Raw genomic sequence first — 14,847 nt, 5'->3', positions numbered from 1 at the left:
ACCCACCCCAAATCCCTCCCCACTACTCTACTCCTACCACAGGGCTTCTCTGCACCCAGTCGCCACCACATACACATTCCACTCACAGAGGGGGTGTCAGTGTGTGTACCTGCACCTGCTCAACACACACGGTCCCTTGGAGAACAACAGCCCATCAATCACTGCTGTCAGCACAGCAACACAACAAATGAAACTTTGCACTCTACATAACATACAGTATTTATAACAAACGCGTTAATGAGGGACCGGTGCCAGGCCTTGAGATTTATATTGAAAAGCAAACAGTGTTCAGTTATTTGGTTTCTGAGCAAAGATTGAATCCTCAGGTCTGCTGTTCTGCAAATAAATCCTGTGATAAATTGTTTAATCATTTATTAATTGATCCTCGAAGATGAACTGTTAACATTTTAATGTTTTTTCCTCTGCTTGAATTCAAAGTGATTTATAGCCAGTGCAATGCAGCAATTAGCTTTAAGTCCAGCATATTTAGAACATAAGGCAGGTCATCACCACTGCGCCCACACAACAGATGCAGCGAGCGATCCTGTGTCAGATAAGTACCAAATGTCTTCTCACCAGTTGCCAGTTACTTTTACATTACATTTTACGCCTGGGCTCTTCCTATATTGCAATGCCTCTAATACCGGCTGTACACTTCAGTGGTATGAGCCCCTGTGGTGTGCTCCTTTTCAAGGTTTGTTCCTAATAACAGGAGTTTAATAGAGTTTGACATATTATAAAAAATAAAGCTTCTTATTGAAGTGTTTTATTTCACAGACATAAATGTAGAAATTGTAGCTATAGCATACGACAGAGAAAAAAAATCCAACAGTTCAGTTTAAACCTCAAGAGGAAACAGAAAGAGAAAGCTAATATTATTTGGCTAATAGTCTTGTTTCTAACCTCAGTGGAGATTAACTTTTGAAAGCTGAAATAACACAGTGCTCCACTTAGAAAAAAGTCAAATTCATAACCACAAGCAGTAAAACACACCCTTACTTAATTCAATACACTCAGGGATTTTGCTACAGCCATATGTGTTCAGGTATGACAAGTAGTTTAGCTTATGATGGCTAATGTTAGCTAATGCTAACAAACTCTCAGTATGGTTGTATATCATTAAGTCAGTTTTTCAGACTTCATGACTAAACTTGTGCTGCTGCTGCTACAATGTAATTTAACAGGTCAAAGACTTTGAGGGTTTTATGACAAAAGTAAAACATGTAACTTACTTTATATGTTGGAAAATGGAGGGAAATGCAGCATCAAGACGTGGAAGAAAGGTCTGAAATCAACACATCTCAAAAACCTTACCAACAGGATCCTTTGAAGGAGTACGTCAACATTTTGGAAAATATGACTTTTCGCTACCTAGCCTATGTTACATGAGAAGACTATCAATACCAATCATGCCTGTAATGTTACTTTGAATGTGGAGCTGATGCCACATTCACATCATGTAGGAGTCATGTTAATGATGGGAAGCATTCCTGTTTACTACTGGAAGTTGACCTCATTGGACAACTGGCTGCTGTCAGTCTTCTTGTGTTAGTGCGTCTCACTCATTATTCTAGGCTTCACAAACACTAATTAAGCAATATAGAAAGACAAGTTAGCTACTTAGCAGCAAACACCATATAAAAATAACAATTAATAGCAACTATATTGCAAAGTTGAATGTGCAAGGGTTAAAAATACTGTGCTTGTCCAGTTATTTTCCTCTAATAATGGACTGTGCTGGCACTTTTTTTTAGCATCAAAACAGATTTACCTTTGCCAGTCATAATTACACCTTGGGTGTTGATATGAAGACTGTCTACAAGTGGCAGAGTGGTAATTACAGTAACTCTGATATGACATGAATGCAGCAATAAGCAACGAGGAAATTATCTTAGCGCATAGCCTAGCATAAAAGACTGGAGGCAGAAGGACACAACTCCCCTGGTTCTGTCCAAAGGGAGGAAAAAAGAAAACCTCCAGAACCTGTAAAGCTCATTAATTAACACTTATCTCATTTTTCAGATTTGTGCACCTGAAGAAATGTGAAAAGCCACAAGAATCTGGGGAGTCACTGCGCCCAGCTGCTTGTCAAGAAGCAGTTAATACAACGTAACTGTCTCATCTAGAACCATAAATTAACATCTTTCTATTTCTGGCTGTGCATAAGATAGTTAACTTCAGAGGTGTTATGCGTATTTTTTAACTTTGAAGAGAGCCACACCAGCTGTTTCTGCAACATTGAGTCTTTACTCTAAGCTAAGCTAAACTAAGCTAAGGGTCTCCTGGCCCCAGCTCCATACATAACGCACAGACATGAGAGTGGTATCAATCTTCTCAGCTAACTCTCAACAAGACAGCAAAGAAGTGCACCTGCCAAAATATAAAACCCATATATGTAAGAGTTGAACATTTCTGACTTTTTTGACTCCTACTGATAGCATCAAATCACACACTGGCAGACAGTATTGCTCAGCATCATCCCTTTAGCCAGTCGTTACGGTGCTGCAGCTGAGCAGGTCAGTGGCCACAAGTTAAAGACTGTGGTTGTACTGTGTGTGTGTGTGTGTGTGTGTGTAACTGTCTGAATATGAAGCGGAGCATTTCTGAAAAGGTTATGTATGCTCACTGAACCCCACCTGCATTTTAAGTCAGAAAAATTAAGCCTCTCTGAAAATTATACCTCATTTTGTCAACCTTTAAAATGTGAAAAGGTTGTAAATGGTTACTGAGCATTTATTTCCTGTTCATCATCATTACTTTTTGGTAGTTGGGTAGCAAGGGGGCATGATGAGGTGAAACCATTTTAGTTCTCGGCTGCCATCGTGCAGTAAAGGAGTTTCAAAGTTTAATTCTGAAAATGAATTCCTTTTGTACCTAAAAGAAAAACACCTGGTGGTCATTGTTCAGCATTTCGGGTCTCCAGATTACATCCTCTAAAATGGTCTTATTGTGTATGCAAATGTCTTCTGAGAGCTAATAAGGCCAGTGCTATTCTGTAATATCTCATTTTGGAAGGAATTTCTTCTTTTGAAATGTTCATGAAAGTATGTCATTGCGGAGACGTGACAGATTTACTCAATGTCTGGGACTTGGACGAGAAAGAAAGGAGGCTGCAGACACTTTCAGCTGGGTTTACTTTGTCTCCTGTTGATAACAGCTGCGCATGGGGCTTTAATTTTTATTTACGTTCTCTTTACAACATATTATACAGAGTCATCCAATGGTGTTAGTGCTCTGGAATTATCACAAGCATTAAAATAAATGTAAAAAATATGTAAGAAGCTCCAGTCATTTCAAAATGAAGGGATGTTATTGTGCGACTATGACTAATACAGTTCATAATACATACAAACAAAACATTTTTAAAAAGGCATTTTAACGCTGTCTTATGTCAGGTGTCTGTGTGGCTTTGCTGAAAAAGAAGAAAACATTCTAACTAATCCATTTGACTGGATAGTTAAACAGCGACTAGTGAAACAGATCTCCAGTTATAAAGATGTGGGCTATAGCACCTCCATTCCTGTTATGAATTTTAAAGGAACATTCAAGTCTACACTATCCACCCTGCATATCAAGCACGCAGATCACAATCCATCTTTGGCTCAGGGTTGGGGAAGGAGCACCTTTAAAAGAAAGCTCAGGGGGAAGAGCGGGCTCTATCTGTAGTGATACATATGGATTTTTGGCTTGGCTTAACACACCAGATAAGTCTCTTCCTCCCAAGCTTTCTCCCACAGCAAGTACGGTCCTCCCCCCTTTTTTTTTTTCTCCCCAGCCACGTTCGCGTTGAATCTGAGGCTAACCGAACCCTCATCCCACCCCTCGTGTTTTCTCTGACACTGCAAGACAACCTCGATTTCCCTTCACCTCGGAATAAGACGTGCACCAAAGACACAGCCACACAGTACCATCAATAACACACAAGGTCAGAAATATAAATGCATATTGCATACAATGCAATTACATTTCTTCACTGCCTCGATAAATATGTTCTCCATGTGTTTTTTCTTTGTACACATGTAAAAAATGTCTCAGAAAACATTATTTGCTTTACTTAGGGTAAAATATTGGTTTTTTTTCTTTGCTTTATATCAAATCTCTTTTAAACACTCTTTAACTAGACACACATATACATAAAAACACACGTCGTATTTGCGACCGGAGAAGAGCTAGCTAGATTATAAGTTTCTGTCTTCAATGACAACTAGAGGCCGATTTCTGCCCATGTGTTTCCTTCCTTTGCCAGTTGGGGGCAGAGGAAAGCATTTTGGCATTCGAACCAGCAGAAATAAGACAGTAAGGGATCGGTGGAAGGAGGGCTGAGGGGAGGGTACATGCCTCTGGGGGAGGTGGCATTTTGAAGGGCAAGAGAGAGGACGTTCGGCGATCACTGGACAAGACGGAGGGGAGAGAGATGTCCATCACTGAGTTTGAAAAAGAGAAGTAGGAGGGTGTGGAAGAGGAGGAAGGACAGGAGAGAGGAAAGAGGAGCAGAGCATTGAGCTGTAGGCCTGGCAGTCAGATAAGGAGAGGCTTAAAGAGTGGAGTGGATTGTGTATAGGCCTTTTCTGTGGGGGAATAATGCAGTGCAGAATCACTAGACGACAGGAAGAGGAAGAGATAAAGGAAGCCAAAGACGTAAAGACAGAGAGAATGAAACACGGGTTTGGTGGGAGGAGATGAATCCCAAGATGGGAGCTGAGATGAAGAGAGAATAACAGAGGGGCGAAGACAGCAGAGGAGGCAGGGAGGAAGATGTAGAGAGAGATATCTGGTTACCAGCACGCGCTAAAATAATTAGCCCTGGGCTGGCGAGGAGAAAGTCGCGAGCGGATTAACTGGACCTAAAATAACTGAGAGCACAGAAGCTGCACCTCTTCCTAGTAAGCCCTTTTGTCAGACTCCTGAGAGCATCCGCCAGCCCCTCTAGGGGGGTGGGGGGGTGGGCCGTGACGTCATCCCGGGTTCGTCAGTCGCCGGCCGTCGAGTCAACAGCGGACAGCCCCGTGCAACAAACAGCGCAGCAGGCTCCCCTACCGCCCGCCCTGCTTGCTTCTTTCTTTCTCTTCCTCCCTCCCTCCCCCCGTCCCCTGTTGGCTGAAAAATGTGCAGCTGTTACAGTAAGCCCGGACGCTCTCATAGCGCCAGAAATAGCCCCCTTTAGCCAGGGCAGGGACACGGCGACAACCTCCATTAGCTCAAATGTGAGAGGATTGAATCACCCCGAGCTTGAGGGCTTGAACCTCTATCTACGCTGGCTGAGAGCAGGAATCATATTTCTCTCCCACTATCACTCTCCTCTCCCTCTCTGTCTCTCTTTTTTCTCTATCTGAAGTCCAGAGTGCACTCACAGCTCCGCTCAGTGTGTGTGATTGAGTCGTAAACATTAAGGGGGAAGATTCAGGGGACTCTAAACACAGAGGGATGTCTTTCGGGTTCCTCTTAAGGAAGTTATGTGCATAGTTAGGCCTTAAACAGTTTTACAGTTTGCCCAATGAGCGCATACAGGGTCTCCGATGAGGCGTTGTAAAAATTATTTGACACTGTTGCCACTGATATAGTAGGACCACTCTTACAGCCAGTGCTGTCTTGAAAGAGTAGAGATAATGGGAAATAATGGGGGTTGCATCAGGCTGGGCAGAAAAGGAGGGAGCAGACTAGAGGAGTGGAGGCAGTCATGGAGAAGTCAGACCTTTATCTATAGGAGAAAGAAAAGGAAGAAAAGAGGGAAGGGAAGTGAGAGAGGAAGAGAAACAGGATAGAGCAGTTAGCATATAAATCACCTCTATAATTTGAATTAACAAGAAAGTCAGGAAATTCACAGTGAAAGAGGAAGAAATGGGATAGGAGAAGAAAGAGACTGAAGATCAGGGTGAGTGGGGGGGTGGGGGGTGGGGGGGAGTTAGAGTTTGACACGTCGCCTTCGAGAAAAAGCAAATTGGCTTGTCCCTGCAGCTGGGGATTCGTGATGCGTATCGGACGCACTTGGAGAAAGCTTTTTTTCGGCGGATAGGATCACAATGAAAGGAACCAGAAAGGCAAAACCCGGGGAGCTGCTTTTTAGATTTTGTTATCAAACCCAGCCGTCTTAGGGTCTCGCTTCAAATGGCATATCTTATGACCTGACAAAAGTACTTGGGGTGCCAGCTGGTGTAAGAGATTATCACGACATCTTAGATCTCGGCCCATATAGCTGCTGCGTCTACAGTCATCAGCCTGTGACAAGAGCAGATATGATTTGACTCATTTATTCAGGGACTCAGGTTGGCATTGTGGTGGGTGTAAAGTAGGTTTGCGGGGTAACTCTTCTGCTGTTTCCTCAGTAGACGTCCCACTCTCCTATCCTCAACAGCTTCCTCCCCCTGTCGGCCTCCCCTGCCTCCCTATTGGTCTATTGTTTGAAGGTGAGCTGGTTGGCGAGGTGGGATAGAAGGCCAAGCGCTTTGGATCTCCCCATCCCTCTCGCACCGCTGGGCCCCTGCTCCCCATTTTTGCGGGTCAGCTCCAGGTCGATGGTCATCAGCACCCGGCCCTCCTCCCCTCCTCCCCCCACCCTCTCTGTCTTTCTGACTATGGTTCGCTGCTGCTGATTGGGCTGGGACTTCGCCACCGCCTGGCGCACGGGCTGGAGCAGCCAGCTGGCGAGCCCGCCCCAGCCCCTCCCCGTATCCTATTTCTTATCCTTGCGTGACTCCTGCTTCTTCTTTTCCGAGGCGGCCGCCTTCACCTTGGAGGGGTCAGCGGGAGGCACGGGGCCCTGTGGGGGAGGAGGGAGAGGGGGTCGGGGGGAGAACAGGGGAGGAGAGTCACTTCAGGAGGAAAGGAGCGTGAGGGAGATAGAAAGAGAGAGAGAGGGCAGGGAGGTAAGGAAGGAGGTGGGGGGGTGAGATGGGGTACGTTAGAGTTGAGAGGATGAGAGATGGGGTTAGCAGGATGGGTGGAGCTGTGTGAAGAGGAGAGAAAAACACATTTAGGAGGAGAGACTGACATATGGAGAGACAAGAAAGGGGTGAGGAGGTAGAGAGACAGTCCTTTTAGGGGAGGGGGTAGCAAGTGAGAGGGGGCGGTGTCCAGAGCTGTAAGGGGGTGACAAAACAGGTAACCATGCGTTAGGATGGGACACAGTGGCAGGCCGGCTCCAAACACCTGTGACAACTGGGTGACAATTGATCAATAAAACACACACACACACACACACACACACACACACACACACACACACACAAACACACACACACACACACACACACAGGGAATTAACCAATACTGGTTTGAATAGTAGGTAAGTACTAAGTAAGTATAAAGTTGACTGAAACGTGACTGTTGTTAGACATCTACGAAACATTTTCAGTCTCTATATTTCTGTGTGAAGTTAGGACATGCAGCACCATGTATAAAATATATATTAATTTAAATACTGTTGAAACAACAGTTATACGTACACCACACATGGAATCCGTAACCTAATTTGAATAGCTGAAATCCAGCCTTTTTCAGTTTCAAGTGTGCGGGAGAATTAATTATTCATTGTGGACCTCCCAGACCACTTTGCTGTAGCTGTGGTCGGACCCGCTTGACTGGATTCATGATATTTGTGTAAAAAAAAAAAAAAAGGCCAACAACAGCTTCAAATATTCATCCAACTAGCACTTATATAATCCATCCATTCACTCCGACTTATTCTGGATATTGTCTGTGCAATGTCTAAAAACATCTTTGAGAATGAATTCTATGAAAGGAAGAGGAGGAAGAGGAGGAAGAGGAGGAAGATGGGAAAGGAAGTAAAATGAGGCTCTACTTGAGCACAAATCAGGAAGGACAGAGTGGAGATAAGGTCAAGACAACAACAAACTTCACTTTACAATAAATCTATTCCAGTGCATTAACCTGCGAGCTGACCTATTGAAAAGTATCACAAGTACAGGATAATGCTTTGATGGAACTGAATAAAACTTCACTCATATGTACATTTTCACAACACTGTGAATTATTATAAAAAAAACAAAAAAAAAACACACACTTCCACAGGTTGACTTCAGGCCAGTGCACTGCTGTGAAGTGTTACCATGGACAGACAGAGTGAACGGGAAGCATGCTGGATCTGAGGTTTAGAGACTGAAATAATTCTGCTCTAATACATCAGGTTAGTCAACGGTGGAAAGCACACCAGGGGCTGCTTCTTCTCGCTGAAGCTTCGACTAATAATACCCCACTGATTGCATTAGAAAATTTATCATCTTTAATTATGCACTGTGCAAAAGCAGCACGCACTTTGATAAGACCGCAACCGAGGCGTTCGTTACAGCTAACATCCGGCTCCACTGGGCTGCGGCGCAGTCCATCCGGTGTCATTACCCTCAATCACACTTACATTCTCTTATATATCATTGTATTGTTTACCATCGTGCATCCAGTGGTAGACTCTTTTTGTGCTGCAATGTATTGCAGAGCTCCCACGCTAATGACGGGGCTGCTTCGTAAACACACTCCAGCCTGCTTAGGCAGAATGCAGAACCACCCTTGTTACAGGAGCTGCACACACTTCAAAGGAAATGTGGGTACAGTGGCAAAATAGGAGGGCTGATGGGGGGTGGGGGGGGTGGGGTGGATAGATAGGTAGGTAAGTGGCTGCGTCCCCTGCTGCATACTAAAAAGAAGACAGTGACAGGTGAGGAGGGAGATTGAGAGGCAGATGAAGGGTGAGAGGTAGTGATTTTCTGTCCAGAACCGAAGCTGATCAAAACCCAGCAGACCTGAGGATGGAGAGGAAGAGAAACTGGGAAGGGAGAGAGGCGGCGGTGGCGGCGGTGTTGGTGGAGATGGGGAGGAGGGTGAGGGATGGATCAACAGAGCAAGGGAGGGAGTAAGAAGGGGAGGTGAGTGGGGGAATTACAGACAGACAGATGCTTCTCATGGTCAGCGAGGAAGTCAAAAGGCACAACAAGGGGGGGGGGAGTAGGAGGAGGAAGATGCGACTGAAGAGAGAGAGAGAGAGAGAGAGAGAGAGACATGGGACCGGATAAAAGGGAATGTGAATGAGATATCGAGGGAGGGAGTGAAATGAAGTGAAGTGGGGGGGAGGAGGTTGGGGTGCCAATTGGGGGATGGAAAGAAGAATGGGTGGGGTGGGTTTGTGTGTGTGTGTGTGTTTGTTTGAGCTCAGATCGATACCGAGTGCACTCAATTATCATTCCAGTACAGTGTGTGTGTGTGTGTGTGTGTTCGCCCCTGTGAGCTTTCTTATGTGTGTGGCTGTGGGGTAAACTCCTCTCCCACAACTCCACCTAATGGGGAGTAGCACACACCACGGGGTTCCTTTGTCTCTCTGTCTCACTCACTCACTCACTCACTCGCTCACCCACAGCCTTTTGGAGATTTGTAGTGCAAGCCAAGCAAACAGAAAGTAACAAAGATGGTGAGGCTGATAGAAAATTGTGTGGTGTCAGCAGAGCCTCCTAATAAGGGCTATTTGATCAAACAACCACTTATGAGTGCACTATAAAATCCCGTGGGTGCTCTGTGTGTGGCGTAGCTACAAGAGAGGGATCAGCTCGGAGGAGAGGAAAAATAAAAAAATAAAAATAAAAAATAAGTGAGTGTGAGCTCAGATGGAATAGCTGCTTCTGCTGTGTATTTTTCCTCCGAGCCGAGACTTTCAGGAGAGTAACTGTAAATGACAACGTTGTCAAATATTTCAGTGTCCTTTCGGCGGCGAGTTATTTATTCATATATGCACTGTCACCCGCCGCAGGCACTTGAGAGCAACTGACTGCAACTCAAGAGTAACCTGACAATCAAACGACAGTAGAAAGGAAAGAAGAAGACAGAGGGAGGAAGAAGGGCTCCGGGGAGTTGAGAGCGAGTGCACTTGTTTGAGGTAGTAGGATGGGTTGGCCCTCACTGGTGTCGCCCCCTAGGTTTGAGCCGCAAGGGCAAGACGTTGCACTCCTAACCTGCCGGGAGAAGCCTGACGCCGCCACCGCCGCCGCCGATGCTTCATCTTTACATTAGCTTATACCTGCGGCTAAATGACTCGCTGTCACAATAACACCTTTGATCTCCTGCCTCAGATATCTTTGCGCGCTTCTCATTTCAAAGCTCATTTTTGATTTAGGAAAACGCCTTGAACTGAAATCCCTTGACTTACCCCCTTTTTTTTTTCTTCCCTCCCCATTATCAGCATGCAAGGCGTACAGTCGATTACAATACACCCCCGCAACCATCCAGCCCCCACATTACCACAGAGTAATCAAACAGAACTTGCCCTGGTGCCTTGTATGCACAAAAGAATACAAGCCACCAAAATGTCTGATTAATCCACCACTTGAGGCTATCACACTCCCATGAGGAATAGAAGGGAGAGAAGAAAAAAAAAACCCCAATCCTTGGCGTGCAGCAGCGTAAAACCACTGATAACAGCCCAGACCATAATAGGCCCAGTGATTTTCATTTGACTCCCAGTGAGCGAAATCAGTAGCTCCTGTCCATTTCCCCACAGCGAGCAAATCACAGTCCCATTCAATACAGCAATAGCATTAGTGCCGTGACCTGGCCTCAGCCATTTCACAGTCGCTGGTTTGATTTTTGCCCCATGGCTGTTTACTAGTACCGTGCTGTTTTGGCCCCCCTGAGGGAGCTGAAGGAGGAGTGAGGGCCGCGACAGAGAGTGGGATAGGAGGGACAGTACAGGGGTTTTAAGCCCCTCGAATGTTCACACGGCACTAGAATTTTAACAGCTTGAACACTGTTATTAGTGTTAGCCGGGCAGAGTTTGAATGACATGTTATTTTGAGGTTGATATGTTGCTGCGAGGAGGAGACGGCTATGTGTGCGGACATATTGGCGCAGCTTGGACCGGCATTTGGGGAATGCGATTATGAAACTGTGCCGTTATGCACTGTCATGTTGGATATGTGCTATTGTGTGGCTGCGCTGCAACTGAATAGATGAATATTCCTTCTGACACCACGTTTCCTGTGCCGAACAAATATTCAAACACTGGATTGAATGTTACTATAATCTCTCTAAAAGGACGTCATTTTACCATGTTGCGCCTGAATGTGACAGCAAACAAGGCTGTTGCATTTTGGTGTTGTTGAGTGGATGGAGTGTGTGAGGAAAGGAGGCAAAGGAGGAGGTGGAAGAGGAAGAGCGGACGTGGAAGAAGGAGTGGAGGGAACTTGCCTGTCTCTGCTGTGATCCCTCTTTCTTTTTCTTGCCATGTTTGCTGGAGGGGACAAAAGAAAGACAATGTCAGAATGTCGAATCTATCTCTCCCTCCAGTGGTCACAGGGCAGCATTGCCTGGCAGCCATCATAAAGAGAACATCAACTCAATCTACTGGCCCTGTGTCAAACACAGCCCCCCCGGTGCTCCATGTGTTAAGATCTAATAAGATTGGAAAGGTATGAGCAAGATAATGGATCCATCATCTTCATGATCTAGTGGATCATACACTCAGACACCTTCGCTTCACCACTTTCAATCATCTTGCTTTGCTCCTATCCGTCTGTTTCCAGCTGACTAATTTCAAATCTAAACCTTGCACACCAAACCAAATCAAATCGTGGCACCACAGCTATGCCAGCTTGGCCACACAGGTGTCGGTGCCAGGGATGGGCTCTGGCCTCAGCTCCAGTCCCTGGCACAGAAACGACTGGCAGAGCGCCGCCGGCCACAGGCCGGGCACTGACCTGACACTGAGGCTGAAGACACGGCGCGCCACCAGGAACCTCATCAGGTAGTAGATGACCACGATGAGCACTAGCAGGCCCAGCACCACCCCGATGATGGCCCCTGTGATCACGCCAGCCTGGATGGGCACTGCGGATAGAGGAGAGGAGGGTGGTTAGAGGGAAGAGGAGAGGAGAACGCTGAGAATTTGAGGATAAAAAGGAGGAAGAGATGGAAACCAAGTGACAGGCGGAGGCTGGGAGTGTTCAGAAGAAAAAAGAAGGTACGAGGAAAGAAACAGTAAAGGGGCGAGAGAAGAAACAAAGTTGTCATAGGAGAGAGGAAATGAATGGGAGAGGAAGGGGGGGGAACAAAGCTGGTAGAAAAGGGAATGAGACATAAAAGTAGAATAGAAAAGAAAAGCAAAGGTAAAATAAAGGTTGAATGAAAGATGAAGGATTCAAGTACAGTAGAGGCAGAGAAGAGGAGGTGAAGAGAAGGAGAGATAAGGTAGAATAAAGGTGAGAGAGGGATGGAAGGAGAAGGTGGGGGGATGGGATGAGACGGTCGAAAATGATGGAAAAGGGGAAAAGAGAGAAATGGGAGGAGAAGGCGAGGGGGAGGGAGGGAGAAAAGAAGTGAAAAGGAGGCGGTGATAGCAATGTCAAATAGAAAAAGAGATAACATTGTAATTGATTTCATTTAACGGGAAGTGCGAGGAATCTTAAATGAGGCAGCGCCACGACTGGTCTGAACACAGCGCTCGCTTTAGTCTGATGCACAGGGCAAATTGAGATTAATTTCAGAGTTTGGAATGATTATAACAACAATTGAGAACAGTTGGTTTCTGACGAAAAACATTCCCCAAAATATGCCATATGGGCTCAGTGGAAAGCTAATGAGCAGACACAGATGTAAGACAATGCGGGCATTAAACTTAACACTGCCGAATTTGATTTTACCGGGGGAACCCCCCCCCACCCCCACGGGGCTCACTAACTCGCTGTACTCCCTTCCCCATATCACCTTTCTCAAAAACCAGCAGGCGAACGCTGGAGGGCCGGCCCACTATGTCAGGGGGGTTCTTGGCGTCGCAGGTGAAGGTGCCGTTGTCGTTGAACTCCAGGTTCTTGAGCAGGATGGAGCCATCACGGCGGCCTGGGTTACCCACAAACTCCAGCCGGTCCCTGAACGGGCCCTTGTTGTCCACATAGGCGGCACCACCGGTGTAGTGGAAGATCTGTAGAAGACAAAGAGGACATTGAGCTGTTTATGTATGTGGTGTTACCATGGTGACAAGTACTTACTGGAGAGTTACTGCTGCATTTAACTGTTTTTGTGGTTTTTATATGTGATTAACTCTTCCTGTGGTGGTTCAGATTCAACACATATTTTGAAGTTACGTACAAAATAAAGACAAAAAAGACAAAAAAAAATCTTGGAAGCATCAAGCATTGAAGACTGAAATCAAATTCACGGTCTTTTCTTACTAGTTCTTCAATAGATCATCCTCGATTTAAACTTACAATAAGTGATTTTTTTGGCCACTTGCGGGCAGTGGAAGATGTAAACACATGATCTGATCTGACATGGTGAATTTGTAAGCGAACATTTTCCTTATTTAAACATAGATGCAGAGCAACATTAACATTCATTTGGAATTGTGTTTCTGTGAAACTTTGCAAACGCAACATTCACTCTTATCTCTGCTTTGGTCTCCACCAACTCCTGCTTAATGAACCACTGTGTTCTAGTCACTAACCATGTCCCTCTGCCTTTTGGTCTAGTGCAGGAAGCGTACAGTGGATTTTAGCTGCCTTCTGGGGCTGAAACAGCGCTACGCGAACACAGAGAATGAACCAAAATGGTAAAGTTTCAGGCCTGGAGAAACCAAAACAATAAGCCGAAAGACACTAAAACGCTCTATAGAGCTGAGCCGGCTGACTACAGAGACTACAGGCTCATCACATTCAAGCCCCTGTAAAATACTGATTCAAGCAGCTTTACCTCAAAATTTAGCCAGTTTTTATTTCAAGATCTTGTTCATTCAAGATCAGATCTTGTTGGTCTTGATTTTGCTCCTTTTTGACATAATAAAATAATTTAGATCGTTGGCGTTTTCTTTTAAAGGAAAAGCAGATGAGTTGCGTAGAAAAGCCTGTTTACCATTCATTTTCAGAAAAGTGAGATAAGTACAATAGTATTGCTTTGGTATCATATCAGCACAACTAAAAAGCCTTTATAGCAGGAAAATGTCATCACAAATTAAATCCAGAGTTCAAAGAAATGATGTTTTTTAAAATAGAAATACTAATTTGGGGCGATGACCCACAAAGTCAAGGTCAAATTTGGTTGAAACTGTGGCTCTCAGTACTTGAGCCTGTGAGACACATGAGCACGTTCCATGAATTACACACAACCTTTCATATAAGATGAACATGGCAGAAATCAAATGCGACATTTTAAAAGGACAAATGCAGCATGAAAACAGATAGACATATGAAACTGTAAATCTGTCCAGGCGGGTGGAGAAATGAGCGACAGAAGATAAGTGGGAAAAAAAAAGAAAAAAGAGCGAGAAGTGAAATCTAGTTTCAAAGTGAGGGCACTGCGGGAGACAGATGAAGGCGAAGGAGGTGAGGGGAGGAGATAATGAGAGAAGAGGGGAGGGACAAAGAAGGCAGGGCTGGAGAGGAGGAGATTAAGGGAGGTGGACAGAGGGAGGCGCAGTCAGGATGGGAAGATAGAGAGATTAGAGAGATGGCAGGACGATAAGGGCAGGGAGAGTGAAATTAAAGAGCGAGAGGCAGGTGAGGCAGCAAGAGGAATAAGAAGATTAGGAGTAAAGTTTCTGTGCAGCTGTTGTTTCCCATAGTAAGTTAATACATGCAAATTGCACTTGTGTGTTGGAATAAATTGAGCATTGTTTGAGTGTGTGATGACATTTTAGATAATACACTCTCCTGGATTTGTCATTTATTAAATTAAATTGATCATTTGCTTAGAGTTCTCTACAAATTATTCAAAAGTTTGTGAATTTGTCCATCCTGATCAGCCGCGTTTAAATTCCTATCATCCTCATATAAAAGCAGCAGAATTCCAGATTGATGTAGAGAATCGGGTCATGTGACATCAGTGCACCACTCCCTCTTCTAAGTTTCTGCTCGTCTGTGG

The 14,847-nt window shown here is 45.1% G+C and overlaps 1 protein-coding gene across 2 annotated transcripts in view; it reads right to left on the bottom strand.

Annotated features, from left to right (window-relative positions):
• Positions 1-3,127: 3,127 nt before the first annotated feature.
• mpz (myelin protein zero) overlaps positions 3,128-14,847 on the bottom strand; it is a 14,215-nt gene continuing 2,495 nt past the window's right edge. The window contains exons 3-6 of one of the 2 annotated variants that reach the window (XM_023424463.2): positions 12,700-12,913; positions 11,694-11,823; positions 11,185-11,227; positions 3,128-7,076 (exon numbers count right to left, since the gene is read on the bottom strand). In XM_023424463.2, the coding sequence (XP_023280231.1) occupies positions 7,035-7,076; positions 11,185-11,227; positions 11,694-11,823; positions 12,700-12,913 (429 nt within the window). In that variant the 3' untranslated portion in view covers positions 3,128-7,034. The remainder of the gene's footprint in view (positions 7,077-11,184; positions 11,228-11,693; positions 11,824-12,699; positions 12,914-14,847) is intronic. The other variant, XM_023424462.2, reaches the window with a different exon arrangement.

This window comes from Seriola lalandi, unplaced genomic scaffold (assembly GCF_002814215.2).
Source record: "Seriola lalandi dorsalis isolate HSWRI2012SDOR001 ecotype SW California unplaced genomic scaffold, Sedor1 jcf7180002054736, whole genome shotgun sequence".
Lineage (NCBI taxonomy): Eukaryota > Metazoa > Chordata > Actinopteri > Carangiformes > Carangidae > Seriola > Seriola lalandi.
Note: the sequence above shows the minus strand (reverse complement) of the source record. Positions and strands in the feature narration are given on the sequence as shown.